This window comes from Gracilinanus agilis, chromosome 3 (genome assembly GCF_016433145.1).
Source record: "Gracilinanus agilis isolate LMUSP501 chromosome 3, AgileGrace, whole genome shotgun sequence".
NCBI classification, from domain to species: Eukaryota; Metazoa; Chordata; class Mammalia; order Didelphimorphia; family Didelphidae; genus Gracilinanus; species Gracilinanus agilis.
This window is the reverse complement of record NC_058132.1, coordinates 646887559-646903949: the sequence shown is the minus strand read 5'-3', so window position 1 is coordinate 646903949 and position 16391 is coordinate 646887559. Positions and strand designations below refer to the sequence as shown.

The following is a 16391-nucleotide window of genomic DNA, read 5'->3' as shown; positions in this document are numbered from 1 at the left end:
CTGCTTTTCGCCATCTCTCACAAATCCTACCGGAGGTGGTGAGGCCCCCACTATGTGCCAGGCACCAGAGATGCAAGACGAGGAAGCAGACCGTCCATGTCCTCACGTTGGTGCAGAGAGAAATGTTCCAGGCTGCACACTCTTGAGGCCATACAACCTATAGGGAAAATGATTGGGAAGTGCCTGGTGGGGAAGAATGGAATAGAATCAGGGGAGTGATCAGGAGAAATGCCTCCTATGGACAGACTCCTGCTGGTTCTGGTACTGAGCCTCCAGGGAGCCTGGGGGAAGGGAGTGGGGCAGAAGAAGAAAAATGGAGCTCTTTTGTCTTTTCTTGTCCTTGACTCCTGGTTTTTCTTTCCATGATTCTCTCCCTGGGCCCCCTTCTGACCACAAAGGGGTGGTTTTCAGTCCTGTTGCTCACCCTCCTGCTTCTCCCCTCCAAGGACTGGACCTCAGTTTCCTTTTTTGTCCTTTGGGAGGCTTGGGGCTTTTCTTTGGGTGGTTTGGTTTGTTTCTGGAAATCAAGGTATGGTTTGGTCTGGGACTGTTCTCTGGCTCGTTTTTTTCTTCCTTCCTTCCTTCCTTTTTTTTTTTAAACTTTCAAAATTAATGAGATAGTTGCTTCTCTCCCAGCCTCATGGTGAGGCTTTCTGTTTGTTTGGTTGCTGGTGTTTGTGAAACAGCGGGAACTCCTTCGAGGAAAGGTGCTACGTAAAGACAGAGGAAATTCTAAGGGAGGAAAAGCCCCAGGAGCCCCTTGGAGGGCTGTCCTGGGCGATGGAGGCTGAGCTGCCTCCAGGCTTTCAATGGAAAAGTTTTTCTTTAAAACCCAAACAACTGAGTGTGTGTGTACTAGCGCACGCAAACACACACACACACACACACACACACACACACCTGTAGATGCATTATGTACTCTGTGTTCCGCCATGTTTCCCATATACCTTTATGGAGACACATTTTTAGCATCACCTTGAATACTGAACCGGAGGAGATTTTCCTGAAACAACAACAACAAGCCATTGATTGACCAGCCTTGAGGAATCCTTAGTGAAGGCTGAGAGGAGACGCTGCATGGATAGCAGCAGACCCCAGATCCGCAAAGGCGGCTGGGAAGCCTGCCGAGACCTCCTTGTCAGGCTTCCTCCCATTGCACAATTCTTCCCATCTCCACTTCCCACCATGGTCCTTCTGGACATTATTTCCTGATTTTCTACTTGGCTTTTCTCGTGTTCCCATAAGTCTTGTTTGCAGAAAAGCCAACTGTGTCCACCTTGTCTGAAAGCGAGCCACGCTCCATCCGTGGGGGGCAGCCACCATTGTTGTCTCTTACCATCTGGAGCCTCCACTTCACCATCTGTAAAATGGGCTTCATGATGCCCCTCATCAGGACCACAAATACGACTGGACACTGAGAGAATCAGGATGTCAAATGCCTCTCCTCGGGATACTCTGTTAGTCCTGCCTCTGTGGACTGTCCCTGCCTTGTGTTTGCTCCCTGGGCGACCTGAGGTCACGTATTGTGCCTCAGTTTCCTTGTCTATGAAATGATCCCCTCCTTTCTGGCCTGGCCCTCAAGGGGCTTCTGGAGTTCCTTTAGCTGCAGATTCGGGATCCTGGCGCCACAGATGACTTCTCCCAGGAGAATCCAGGGAACCCCATCACTTTGGAGCCCCCGATGGCCGCCTCTTTCCATTTCTGACCGTGAGGGGGGCCTTCTTCTCTCTGGACCCCCCCCTTCTCCTTCGCTGCTTTTGACCCCTCAGAATGGAGGCCCCCCCAGGGAGGGAGGCAGGGACGGGCCAGCACCGCAGGGTTTCTGGCTCTCTAGACGAGCCAGGCCAGGGCCAGGAGGGGTGTTTGCGGGCCTCTCTGGGCCAGTGTCTCTGCCCAGCCAACTAACTTCCATTCCCCAAGGATTTGTCAGGGCCTGGCGGCAGGCACGGTGGCCAATGCCACCGCATGGGCGGAGGAGAGCTTAGAGTCTGGGGGCCTCAGACAGCTGGGGGGCAGCCTGGAGCCTGCACGGCCTATTCCGGGGCCTCAGAGAGGCAGCTCGGAGCCCCTGTAGGATGGGAAGGCCCCATGGCTGCTCCCTAGCCCGAGGTGCCCGCTCCGCCTTGGCCGGGGGCTTCCTCCACCCCTTCCTGCCCAGTTCCGCCTCCTCCCAAGGAGGAGACCTTCGGGGGATGCCCTGATGTCCGGCGGCTCCGGGCCTACCCAGAACTGTCTCTTGTGCCCGCCAGACGCTGAGGCTGTCCCTGCGTGGGGCGTCTGCTGAGCCTTCAGCCCATCCCGAGAGCCAGGTTCCCTGGAGCGTGCCGGCCTCCTTGGCCTTAGGAGCTCCCGGAGGCTTCTCTAGGACTCTGCGCGAGGAGCTGCAGGCCTCCGACTCCGTATTCCGAGACTCCATCCCTGTGGGTCTCGCCGCGTGGTCGGAGGCCAACGCCTGGCCTAGCCCAGAAGAAGCCCCGGAGAGGCCGGCCGAGGTCCGAGCACCCGATCTGTCCGGGGCCACGTTGGCCTGGTGTGGGGCTGAGAAGGGAGAGAACGGGCTGGAGACGGAAGCCTTAGCATCCGGCCGCCGTGGATCCCCCAGGGCTGCCCCCTCGTTTCTACAGATGAGGAAACTGAGGCCCGACGAAATCTACCCGGTGTAATAGCGGGAAGTTTAGAAGTTGAGCGAGGGGCGGGGCAGTGGGAGGAGCCTCCGATCGAGAAGGGGTGCAGGCTGGGAAAAGGCTTCGGCTTCTGTCCGCCTTTCTAAGCCAAAGCCGTGAGCCGTGCGTGGACGTGCAGAAGTCCAATGAGGCCGGTGGCCGTCCGCCGGCCTCCTGTACAGCCCCTGCGCGGAGCCAGGCAAGGGGGGAGATCAAACAGGAGACCAAACAGCCGTCTTTGCCCTCCAGGAGCTCCGGATCCTCAAAGCTGCCTCCCACGCAAAGCCGGGTGGGCTTCCCCTCCTTAGGAGAGACGGAATCGGAGACTGAGTGGCAGTTTGTTGGGGAGTTGGTGGGTTGCTTTTCCAAGTGCCAGTTTTACTTGAAGGCTGCCCGATTCCCTTCCAGTCCTGGGATCGAATCCTCCCACGCACCGACACCACGTGTGTGAGAGCCCCCCATACACATGGAGGCATCGAATAATTTTGCCCCTCATAGTCCGTGTCTTGCACAGATTGAGGCCTTCATGATGCTTTGGGGAACGTCAACGTGTTTGTTTTCTTCCTCCTCCAGGGTGGCCACCCGGGTCCTGCGGGCGCTGCGTCTGGCCAGTCCTTCCGGCCGGAGGATGAGCTGGAGCACCTCACCAAGAAGATGCTGTATGACATGGAGAACCCTCCGTCCGATGAATACTTCGGTAAGTCGGGCTCGGGGTGGGCCGCCAGCACGATGTCCTCCGTTCTCCCACGGGGGCTCCCAGATCAGGGAAGGACCTTATTAAGGCTTCCCCTGTGCCACGCTCTGTGCCGAGTACTGAGGCCCAGCCAGGACGGCAGTTGGGCTCTTGGTGGTGGAGGGGTCCTTCTGGGGAGAAGGCTGGTGCCTGGAGCGGGGCTCCCCGGAGAGGGACCGAGGAGAGAGCCCGGACGAGGGGAGTGTTTTGTTTTGTCCTGGCACAGACGAGGCCCAAGTGCGCCTCTGCCGGTCCTCAGTGAGGCTGCCCTCCTGCCCCAGGGGAGGGCACGGGACCTGGGCAGCCTCATCCCCCTGCCCTTAGACGTGCCCGTAAGGCCGGGTCCCAAGAGATGCCGCGGTGTTTCCTGGCATGGAACTCGGGCATTTTGAGAGAACGGGCCGGCTGGGAAGCCTGCGAGTCCCTGGGACGGTGAAGCTTGGTCTCGAGACTTGAGCTGTCCTGTTTGGACAGCTCCAAAGCGCCCCTTTAAGGCCGGAGCTTGCCGAAGTCCTTCCTTTGGAGGAGGCTGACCGGCCAAAGGTGGCGTATTCAGGTGGCTCGCCATGGTGGGATTCCCTCTGACCGAGCATCGAGCATCGCTTGTCCCTCTGCTCTGCCCTGGTTTGTCTCCTCCCCGTGGCCCCTCGCCCTTGGCCTTCTTCTCCGTCAGTCTGTCTGCCTGTCTGTCTCCCCACCTACGAAGCAGGGATGGGAGCCTTCCATGCATCGTCCCTGCCCTGGCACACTTCCTGATGCACAGATCCTTGGGCGGCTCTATGGGAATATCTGGAGGTCACCTTGGCTTTGCTGCTTGCCGGAGGCTCCCCAAGGACACGTGCCTCGGCCACTCACCGAGGCCTCCACAAGTCACGTCCACGGGAGACTCAGTCACACGCTGGTGGAATGAACCCTACGAATGCTGACTTCTCCGGAGGAGTGAGCGTTCCTGTAAAAGTCCAGATGTCTTAGGAGGATAACCTCGTTTGATCCTCACAACAACCCTGGGAGGGAGGTGCTACTGCTATCCCCATTTTGTAGATGAGGAAATGGAGGTACAAGAACATTCAGTGCTGTGTCTGGGGTCCCAGGGAGGGTACCTGCCTTCTGGATTTGAACTCGGGTCTTCCGGCACTCTTGTCTGCTGTATCCGCCAGAGTCACCTTTCCAAGATGTAGATTCTAGATGGAGTCTCCCCCCCCCCAAAATTGCCCTGACCAATTAAAATAAACTTTTGGTTCTCTAGTGGGGCATTAGACTGTTGACTCCCCTGTGGGTGGGAATGGAAGGGGCTGCACCCTCCCACTCCAGCTTTTCAAAAGGAAAACCGAGGGGTCACCGATGTCATTCCTGCTGTGGAGCAGTGGCCAGGCCCTTCTCCTGGTCCCCCATCTAATCCATGTGGAGGACACGGAGAGGATAGAGCCAGGGTAGCCCTTTGGCCTGGCGGTGTTTGGAGGTTCTTCTCGTTCCTGCCCAGTGGGAAGGCCTTTCCTGGGAGGCTGCCTCCCTTTTCCTCCAATTCCTCCCCTCCACAATGGGAAATTCCAGCCTCCCATGGGCAGTTTGGCCAATGTTGTCTACATCTGTGCTTCTTCAGCTCCACAGAAGCCAGGGATGAGTTAGAGGCAGATACAGATATAAATTGAGAAAGCCAAACGACTTCATAAATGCTAGGGATTGTCCTGGCTGGGGGGCTCAGAACCATTGCAATTATATTATTAACCTCCTCGAACATAAATGTCCAAAACCAATAGAAAAGGGAATCCCCTGGACCTGTGGGGGGAGAGGGGTGCTATTACTATTAGGCTGAAAAGGAACCAATTATTAGAGCAAAGCATCATAGAAGTAAATAGAAAATAGTTGCAAATTGAATATGAAGTCATTTTCAGGTAGAGTCAACAACTGACCAGTGAGGAAAGTCTTCTTGTAGGAGGGGGCAACTGAGGACAGCTTAGAAGGAGAATGATTTGGGGGGGCTTTTTTGAGAGGGGCAGGCATTGGGTGGGGTGCCTTCTGGGCGAGCAGGAACGCTTGTGCAAAGGAGCAGAAACGGTGGATGTTGATTGCTGTTGGTTATTTCCACCATCTGTCAGGACAAGTGAGTTGTGTCTAAGGGTTAAATTAAGGAGGGCTCAAGATATGGACTGCCATGTTATTTTGTTCCTGGTTCCTTGTATGTGAGGCGCCTCTTACCCCATCAGAAAATGTGTCCAGGTGAATCGCAAATATCCATCTTTTCTTGGCGAGCCCTGTCCTACCCTTGGCCACCTTTCTAGCTTGATTTCTTCTATTTCTAAAACGGTAGTGTAGGAACTCCTCTCTCTTCTCGAGGTTCCTAAGAAGTACTTGTTTCTGTCCTCCCATTCAGCTTCCTGTGATGGCTAATGGAGCCATTTCCTGAGAGAGTCAGTTTAGGAGGAAGAGGGCATTTCTCAAACCCCAGCACTAGTCAGGACCTCTGAATGGAGCTCGTGGTAAGGCTGCTTTTCAGACCAACAATGCCCCCCCCCCCCTCACTGTGGATTCCCAGGACAGTGGAAAGAGAGAAAGAGAAGAGAAGTTAGAAAGTGGAGTGAGCTCCTCCTCTGCTTCCATTAACCAGTCAGTTGGTCTTCAAGTATAAATTCACAGGCAATGAGGCTGCCTGCCTTCCTGAATCCCAGAACAATGTGTTACCATGGGCAACTGCTACCGTAGGCCTGTGAGCAGACTCTCCCGCCAAGTGATGGAATTGTTGGAGGAGTGGAAGGAGCTGGGAGAGATGAGATCACGGATGGGGACGGAGCAAGTGTCAGGGCTTGGAAAACCAAAGAGAAGTTGGGGAATTGAATGGGAAAATAAGCAGACATGAGACTCACTGTGGCCTGTGACTAGCAGATGAGGTTTTTTATTTTGTTTGCCTGTGTGTGTGTGTGTGTGTGTGTGTGTGTGTGTGTGTGTGTGTGTGTTCACTGCATGGAGCTGGCTGTCTCCTGCATCTTCTAATTCTCCAGGAGCAGGAAAGGGGATTGCATTGGGCTCTGACTGTCCCTGATGCCCGCTTGCTTTCAGACCTTCCACTTCTTGGCAGGGGAGCCCTGTGTGTCTGATTGAGGCCATCCTGTTCATTTGAAAAGGAGAAACTCATGTAAAGCCCCGCTGACCGGTGGGTGAGCCGTTCTGGAGTCAGGCAGAGGCTCTTTGACCTAGAATCCATCAGCTACCCTTCTAGGCCTCACAGTGGCCTCTCTGTCCCTCCCCCCGAGGCGTTTTAACATGAGCCTATAATCATTTCTACATTTTAGGTTTCTTCTTCTCTTTTAAAATTAGATCCGCACATATCTGAGGTCACTGTAGAAAATGGTTTAAAGACCTTCCCTGATTTGGTAGTGGCCTTTCACTAATATTCACCATTAGAAGTCATTTAGGCTCTGTGGGCACCCAGACTTCTCTTCTGACACTGGTGTTATTATACTGTGCCCAACCATGGCCCCACAGCCCCTTGTTCCCTTCCATGAGCCCCGAACCAAGAACATCTGGGCTCTTCTCTGGTCAGAGTTAGGGAGAGCTTGGCAGGAGAGTGAGCCTGGCACTCCAGGTCCTTCCACCCTTTTGCATGCAGGGAAGCATTTGATGCAGAAGGGATCACTGAAACCTGAAATGGGAACGACTCTCGGGGAATAAATAATTAGCCATTTTGCTTGTACCATGTCAGGGAAGCATCTCAAGGGCAAGCTGTAGTCCCTTGGTTCTTTGTTTCCCAAACATCTAGCTCAAAGTTTGGCATATTCTCTTGCTCCAAATGAGTTTTCCTTGGAACCCTTTGTTTGAGGGTTCCAAGGAAATGAGAATTCTTTTGGGGACATTGGTTGGACTCGATGATGCTGGGATCCCTTCCATCTTTAAAATTCTGTGGTTCTGTCATTCTGAATAAGAACAACAAGTAAGCCAATCCAACGGATCTTGAACACGCATGGGATGGTACAGGAAACATTCCATACCCGAAGTCCCCCCCTTCTCCAATAAAAACAGAAGGATTTCCTCTAGAGCCTTAAGTCTTCAGGGACACAGGTCCTATGGTGCATTGTCCCACCTCCTTTTATCATTCCACCATTTTCCATTGGATGTCAGTCCCTGATTTGTCACCAACTGAGAGACAAGTCAGTGAGTGACTGAATGCCCCTGGGCCATAGCTTCCTAATTGCTTACAAAGTAGAAAAATCTGATTGCTCTAAAAAGTTCTGGGCAAGCCCCGCCTGAGAGGCACTAAGTAATTCCTGGTGTTCTCCTCATATATTTCCCAATTTGCAAAAAGAAAATTACTTTCCAATCCAAAAATGCTTTTGATACCGATGGAGACGTTGCTCCAGGTGGGACCTGAACAGCAGGTGCAGATGGAACTTCAAGCAATAAAGGTCTTGTTTTCACAAGAAAACATTCTAATTAATTAAAAATCCCAAACCAACAATGTAAAAAAAAAAAAAATTGGAAGACTAATGGCCTGGAGAAAAGGAATCATGGTTTAGAAACAAGCTAATTTTGCAGTGTCTGCTACAAGAGGTCCATGGGTCTTAGTGGAAGACTGACTTTAGATTGATAAAAATATATATTCCCTCCTTCCCTCTTTCCTTTCTTCCTTCCTTCCCGCCTTCCTTTCCTCCTTCCCTCTTTCCTTCCTTCCTTCCTCCTTTCCTTCCTTTCTTCCTTCCTCTCTTCCTCCCTTCCTTCCTGCCTTCCTTCTTCCTTCCCTCCCTCATTCCCTCCTTTTTTCTTTGGGTCTATATCTCTATATCTATCTTTCTCTGTTCCATCTTTGCCCACCTCCCTGTCTGTCTGTCTGTCTGTCTGTCTGTGTCTCTCGGCTGCTGCTAAAAGCATGTTTGCTCAGGGCAGTACATATTTTCAGGGCTAAATAAATAATAATTTCTCTAAGTATTTTATTTATCCCATTTTAGTACACATTAATGTTTAATAAAATCACTTTTTATAGTGTGTTCTCAGGCACTGAATTTTCCTTCCCTCCTGTTCCTTCAGCATTCTCTCAGCATTTTCCAAATTCAGGACCCTGTGGATGGTGGGAATGGGGGAGATGGCTGCGATGCTCTTTTGTATCCAGGGGACCTTCTCCCGGGCACCCCTCGCAGCTGAAGCATCAGCAATAAGAGTGCAGGAAGCTGGAGGGCAGTAGTTCTCTACCTGGTTGAAGAACTGTAACTCAACCTTAATGGAGGGCAGGGGCCCAAAAGGGGCTCTGATTTAGGGGATGATGCTGGGGTTTCTATTTTGGTGAACTCAGTCCTAGATACATCTTATCAAGCGATGACTCATGCTAGTCAGAACAGTGCTGGTCAGAAAAGAACTCTACAAACAGTCACTTTGGGGAAGGACTTTCTAGTTCATGTGCATCTGTTCTCCTGAGTCAGAGTTCCCTCATTTTAGCTCCTGATCCACCCCAAAGAACTCTGGGTTTTCCTTCTCCAGCAATAACAAAATGGGGAACTTTGTGTCCAAGCCGGGATTGGTCCCTAGTGGGCAGCCAAGGGGAGGGCGTGATGGCTGTTGGGACCACCAGCTATGGAGTCTCTGTGGCCCTGTATCAGGATCCTGCCCCCGCCACTTCTTGGCCCTTGGATTTGGACATAGCACTTGGTCCCCTTTGGCCTCAGTTTCATAATCTGTAAAAAGAGGAATGTAGATAAGCTGTCTCTAAGGGACGTCCCTTTCTGCTGTAAATCTGTGATGGAGAAAGACCTACTCTTAGCACAGCATCATACGGTGGATGTGAGCCTTGTGCGACCACCTTCTCTGCAGAAGGATGGGGCTGGCCTGAACCAGTCATTTTATTAGAGTAGCAAGTTTCCCATGGAGGTCAGTGACTCCCACTGCTCTTTCAGAGAAGAATTTGCTAGGACACTTCTGGAATGAGAGTCCCTCCCATCCCTGAGAAGTATGTGACTTATCCAGGGTCATTTAGGCAGTATGAGGTAGAAATGACCTTAGAACCTGGGCCTTCCTGCTAGAACTGTGGTGCTGTATCTAGCGAGTTAATATAAGTAAAAAAATGACATTATTCCCCAAGTACCTGCTTCCTGTCCATCTCTGTAGAGTAACTGGACATGGAATGGACATGACCTATGCAGTCACCAAAACTAGCACAATTGGCTGGTGGTTGTGGGTGCCCTTTCCCTCCCTGGCAGCCCTCTAAATTGGGCCCTGGGTCTGTTCTCCAAACAATAAGCAGGCAATAAAAGGAAAGACCAGTTGATTAGAGGGTTCCATATTTGTCAGAAACGTCCTGAGGCAAGGATTCCTATTCCCAATAGCTTTCTATTGTGCATTCCTCCCCCTCCACCCTCCACCAAGTTTGTTTTCATTCCTTTTCTCCTTTCTTCCCATAGAAAAAGAAACAAATACACTATACAGGAGCTTTGCCCACTTTGCAAGGCCAGCACTTCCTCTCTTGCCCTCCTCTTCCCCAATCCCAACCAAATTCCAACTTTGCTTTTTTTGTTCACTGGAGTTAAAAATTCCTCTGGCTGATAGGTCATTCCTTCTACCATCTTGTCCTGTCTCCAGAGGAAACAGGAAGCAGTATAGCCCCAGCCTTCTCGGGATTGCTTCCTCTCTCTTATCAGTGGCCCAGGGCTCCTTTTCCATTGACTATCATCCAAGGTGAGTTATCCCTCTCTTAAACTTCCTGTCAAGCTCATGGAAGTTCTTTCCCTCCTTTCCCTCCCTCAAGTAGAGATCAACCAAATATTTTTCCTGTTATCACCACCCCAATAAACACACACTTACACACTCACTCTCTCTCTCTCTCTCTCTCTCTCTCTCTCTCTCTCACACACACACACACACACACACACACACAGAACTGATGCCTTGATTATGCTTTTTTTTTCCCTTCCTACTAAGGACAGGACCTTGTTTTCCCTTTTTTGCCTTTCTTCTGTTTGGCACAATATTTGGCCCAGAGTTTAATAAATACTTGTGGAATGACACACTCGCTTTGCCTCTGACTTGGTCTCCTCCTCTGCATCCTTTGGACATGATTGTCTTGAGGCAATTCTAATTTCCATACTATAAAATGTATTTTAAATAAGATTTCCCCAGCTTATGGTCCATTCCACCTTGAATGCATCATTAGGCAGCCACTTTTTCATCTCTACCAGTGAGGATCCTGCAAGTTTGCAGCAAGGGTATTTCACGGTATCATCATCATCATCATCATCATCTTCTTGTTCTTGTTGTTGTTGTTGTTGTTGTTGTTGTTGTTGTTGTTGTTGTTCTTCTTCTTCTTCTTCTTCTTCTTCTTTTTCTTCTTCCTTCTTTCTTCTTTCTTCTTCCTTCTTCCTTCTTCCTTCTTCCTTCTTCTTTTTTTATTTTTTTTTATTCCTGGCAAAACTTGGTAGTCTTGGCTTCCGGGGTTCGGGCCATTTATTTCTATCTCACCACCAATTATGAAGTTCCTACCCAATAAAGGTGCTGGGGGGGTGGCGGGGAGATCAAGCTGAACCCACGGGGCTGTGCTTCCCCCAGTAAGAACTTACATTTAACTAGGGAGAATGTCTATCCAGCCAGAAATAGGACGCGATGTTCCACTCAGCGTAATGGGGAGGGGGCACGTTCACTCATCCCCTTCTATTTGTTAGCCTCTGTGCATGGTGCGGCTTGGGAATAACAGGGCGAGCCCAAAAGAGCTCCAGGCGTCCAGGAGCTGGGAGAGAACAGGGCCAGGTTTAACTAAAGGTACAAGCCGAGTGACCCCAAGAAAGGAGAAAATAAACCTTGGTGTGTGTGTGGGTGTGTGTCAGGGGGGCGTCCTTGGGTAAAGGGCAGATTTCAGAGCAGAGACAGCCTGGGCGCTGCCCCCCCCCCCCCCGAAGGCATCCAACAGGACTTCTACAGTGAGAAGGGATGCGCCGGCCCTGTCTAGTAATCCCTGAGAGTCCCCTGAGGCTGGAGAATGAGCGCTCCTAAGACAGCAGCCAGGCCAGGCCTGAAGACCGCTGGGACGGACCCCTCCCTTCTGAGCTGGCTCCCAGGGCGCCAGGAGCTCCTTGGCCAAGGACCCCCAACCATGCGTTCGAGTCACCCCTTCCCGGGAGGTCCCCCGGATTCCGAGGCCAGCATCCTCTCCATCATGGCACAGGCTCGGGTACTCGACCCTGGGAGAGGGCACGTGCTAGTGATGCTCTGGGAACCCTCACGTGGGATGTGATTGCTTTATATCATATTTATACTGCGGCTACTTGTCGTCTGTGGTACCCGCCTAGAACTCGAGTTCTACCTCTCTGGGCCTTGGTTTCTTCGTTATTATAATGGCCAGCGTGGATAACTTGATTCCTTCTGGCTACGATTGTACGTGCTCACCTGAGCATTTCTGTGTGCCTGTGTGTGCGCCTGCGTGTGTGCCCGTGTGCACTTGTGTGTACGTGGCACTATTTTGGGGTCACCTCGGTTTAGCCGTCGATGGACGCTTTCAGAAAGGCCTCTTCCCAGCAGAGCCGGAGTCGACTCTTCCCAGGTCTCCCCTTCCCTGAGGTGGCAGTTCTGGTCCCTGCCCCCAGGGCTGCTGCCTCTCCCGATGGCCCATAGAGATACCCCCGGCGGGGCGCCCTGGGCGCTGGGGCACCCTCCGGACCGTCTTCGCATCCGCTCGTCGGGGCACATCCCAGCCTGGGTTTTCTTTGTCGAGGCGGTCGCTGCCTGTTTTCCAAATATTCCCGAGCCTCTACGGGATGTTAACAAGGGTGACCCTTCCTTCGGCCCCTGTCCAGGATCCCCCATTCTCTGCCTTTCTCCGAGTGAGAATCCCCCCACGGGAACGAGCCAGCCTCTGGCCACTGACCTCTGTGCACCTCCGCACACGCGTGTGCAAAACAGATTTCCGCGGCTGCCCCTCCGCTCGGGTCTCTCTTTGAGTCAGCTTCGGTGTTTACTCGCTGCGATGGCAGAGGATGAGAAGCGACCGACTGTTTTTACCTCAGCGCCGCCGGCTTCGTGAGAAAACCCCACGTATTCCTCTAACCTGCTGAGCCCACGACTCGGCCCTTCTTTCATGTGGACACGATCAAGAAATCATTTGAAAGAAAGAGAGAAACTTTTGACTCAGCGCGTGCAGAATGAATCATAAACCCTCTTCTCATCGGAGCCGGAAGCGAGGTGCACCTTTCCCTCCCTGTCAGCATCACCGCCCCGGAGCCGGGCTGAGGGCCCAGGCGAGGGGCCCCGAGCCTTCCTGCCGGAGAAAGTCTGGCTGTGCTCCTTCAGGCCTTTAAGCGCGTCTGCCTGTCCCGGCAGAGGCCCCGGACTCTTTCCCATTTCTGCCTCCAGCTCAGCTCATCTCACAGAGGAGGAGACGGAGGCAAACAGGGTTAAATGACTTGCCCAGGGCCATACCGCTAGTAAGTGTCCGAGCCTGGATTTGCACTCGAGGCGATGAATCCTCCTGACTGCGTCACTTGGGTGTCCTGGAGGCCTCCAGCCACATGGTCCAGAGGGCCGGATTTTGGCTCCTTTTCCCATTGGGCTGAAGTGCGATGGGGACCATTCAGGAACGTGCCGGTGCCTTTGATCTGGAGTCAATCAACACCCCATAGGGTTAAAAGCAATTTACTGGGAATGCGCCCCTGCAGTCCACGTTGGAGATGGACCAATAAAGCAAAAGCAGACCCAGTCTTCGTGGAGGCACACGCCACCCCCCTAGTGACTGTGCGCTGGCTCTCTGTTCTAGAGGAAGTCTGGGGTGCCTGGAGAGGGTAGCCCGCCCTTCTGGTGACTTGTAGGGGCCCCCCCAGCTGTGCCTTTCTCATGGTGACCCCCCGCAGTGACCAGCACTCCACTTCTGTTACTTGTTTAGCATCAGTTAACTTGAAAGACAGATGCAGAACAAAGGCAAACACACCCCAGGCCCTGGAACTTTGGGGCGCACCTTCCACTCTATCGCTGCTGCTTCTGGGCAATGGGCTGCCCAGGGAGGCATCTTGGGGGGCTGCCCTCGCGTCTACTTGAGCTTCTTTGGACTTCGTGTCCAGGCACACCAGTTTCAGCCCAGCTTTTTAGATGGAGCAGATTGTTGTCTTCCCTTTTTTTTTTTTTTTTTTTTATTTTAAAGCAATTAACTTTTTTTTTTACATTTATTAATATTCATTTTTAACATGGTTACGTGATTCATGCTCCTCCTTTCCCCTTCAACCCCCCCCTTGCCCCCCCTACCCATGCGCATTTCCACTAGTTTTGTCATGTGTCCTTGATCAAGACCAATTTCCAAATTGTTGGTAGTTGCATTGGTGTGGTAGTTTCAAGTCCACACCCTCAATCACGTCCACCCCGACCCATGCGTTCAAGCAGTTGTTTTTCTTATATGTTTCCTCTCCTGCAGTCCTTCCTCTGAATGTGGGTAGCGTCTTTACCATAAATCCCTCAGAATTGTCCTGGGTCATTGCATTGCTGCTGGTACAGAGGTCCATTACATTCGATTTTACACAGAATGTCAGTCTCTGTGTATAGAGTTCTTCTGGCTCTGCTCCTTTCGCTCTGCATCAGTTCCCGGAGGTCTCTCCAGTTTGCCTGGAACTTCTCCATTTTATTATTCCTTTTAGCACAATAGTATTCCATCACCCGCATATACCACAGTTTGTTCAGCCATTCCCCAATTGAAGGACATTCCCTCCTTTTCCAGTTTGTTGCCACCACAAAAAGCGCAGCTATGAATATTTTTGTACAAGTCTGTTTATCTATGATCTCTTTGGGGTACAAACCCAGCAATGGTATGGCTGGATCAAAGCGCAGGCATTCTTTTATAGCCCTTTGAGCGTGATTCCAAATTGCCAGCCAGAATGGCTGGTGTCTTCCCTTTTTAAGATCCCAAACTGGTGAAGAGTTCGGGTCCCGGGAGCCCTGAATAGGGGCCTGGGGCAGGAAGGCCTTCGGAGCACCAGAGTGTGAAAGAAGGAGCTTCCCTGAAAGCAGGCCACCATCGAGGAGCCGTCAGGCAGACCCTGCCGCGGCTGCTCGTGGTCGGAAGCTGGTGCTATTTCGGGTTTCAGGAGAAGCGGCGCCGTAGTTGTGACTTCTGTGCGTGTTTCCTCAAGGTGGTGCGAGAAGGCGGATGCCGATGATAAAATTCTTCGACTTAGTTGACACCCCTAATTTTGGAGACTCGGTGATTTCAGACAGCTGCTGCGACACCCCAATTCTAAAAAAACAACCACCAAAAAAACCTTTTCACATGCATCTCTGGTAGACCTGCGAGCGATCCCCAAAAATGCACACACGCACACACACACACACACACACACACACACACACACACACAGCAAAATGCGATGGTGAGATTTCTGTAGCTGCTGGAATCGGGTCTGCTCAGGTTTGAGCTGTCTTCCATTTCTTTTTTGGTTTCTAGTCGATTCTCTCTCCCTCTCAGTAGACAGAATCACGAAGAATGGCCTGAGCCTTTTTAGATAGATAGGGATAGGCTCAATAGTTTGTGTTGTAAATTCTACACATGGTCTTGTAGACCAAAATAAAACCATAATTCAGAAAAATAAATTGGTTCCAGGAAACGGACCCACAGTAGTCAATCTATGCTCCCAGCATTTATTAAGCGCCTTCTTTATCCCGGCTGTGCCCCCTGGAGAGAGAAAGAGGAACATGCCACAGTCCACATCCTTAAAGCGTTTAATCGCTCTTGGGGGAAAGGAGTCAGACTCTGGGTGCTTACGAAGGTCCCAGTATGTGCCAGGCTCTGCCAGGGTCCTCCCAGGACAAAGAGAAAAGGGACCTGCCTGGTCCCTGTCCTCAGGGAACGTGTATCCTCTTGGGGCAAACCCAAGGACATCAGCGCGGACCCAACCAACCCAAGGGGAAGATGGCGCCAGCAGCTGGTGGGATGAGGAAAACCCTCGTGGCAGAGACGAAGCCTGCAGAAATCTTGGATTCTCCCAAGCGGAGCTGGGATGTGGAGCCGCGGCTCACGGGCGTGGGGCAGGGATGCTGGAGCGAGTGTTGGCCAAGGCTCCTCCAGGCTGCATTATGGGCATTATGTCATCTTGTCTTCACAGCCACCAAGCGATGGAGCGGCTGTTAGCAGACTTATTTTTCCTGTGCTAAAATGAAGGGTTAAACGTTCAATGACTTGCTCAGGGTTACCTGACTGAGTCTCTCTCTCAGGTTTGATTTTAACCCAGGTGGGAGGACTTTAAGTCCATTTTCTTTAACCACTTTGTTGCTCCTTTGTTGTGTCTGACTCTTCATGGCGTGATTAGGAGTTTCTTGGCAGAGATATTGGAGTAGTTGGCCATTCCCTTCTCTGGCTCATTTTACAGATGAGGAAATCGAGGCAAACAGGATTACGCGACTTGTTCAGGGCCACACAACTAGTAAGTATTCAAGGCCAGATTGGACCTCAGGTCTTCCTGACTCAAGACATTCTATCCACCGTGCCTGGGAGCTGCCCCTCAAGCCCTCTTGGCATGCCAATGGCAGAAGTTACAAGCATTGAAGGACCTTTAGGGCCTAGACCTGGGATCTCTGGAGGGATGAACTTAAAGGAAGTGAGAAAAAAGAACAGAAAACCAAGAAAAGGGCAAAGTCCAAAGAATGACAGTGCGAGAGAGGATTTGGTCAGACCCTCCTTTTCATCGGAGAAAACTTGTTTCTGAGGGGTTAGCGACTGTCTAGGCCACGTGGCTGGATCTCCTCACATCGCAGTGCGGTGTTTGGTCGCCCATCCTTCATCCAGGTCAGATCAGCCAAACAGAAAGAGGGTTGGGTTCAATAGGGAGAAAAGCAGTCGTGATGACTCTAGACCCTGAAGGTGATGACCGGGGCTTAGACAGCTCTTCCTGACTCCAAGTTCAGGACTTGGACCACTGGAGACCTTTTTTAGGTGATTACACACACATACAAACTTTCTCCTCGAGTCTGAAGCCAGAGTCATGAAACGTAGTGACTGGAGGACAAGAGAGTCATTTTGGAATTTTCTATCTGTTGGAAGAATGACCGAGCCA

The 16391-nt window shown here is 51.7% G+C and overlaps 1 protein-coding gene across 1 annotated transcript in view; it reads left to right on the top strand.

Annotated features, from left to right (window-relative positions):
* Positions 1–16391, top strand: part of LOC123242014 (LIM domain containing preferred translocation partner in lipoma) — a 384500-nt gene that overhangs the window by 255509 nt on the left and 112600 nt on the right. The window contains exon 5 of the mRNA XM_044669509.1: positions 3237–3360. Coding sequence (XP_044525444.1) covers positions 3237–3360 — 124 coding nt within the window. The remainder of the gene's footprint in view (positions 1–3236; positions 3361–16391) is intronic.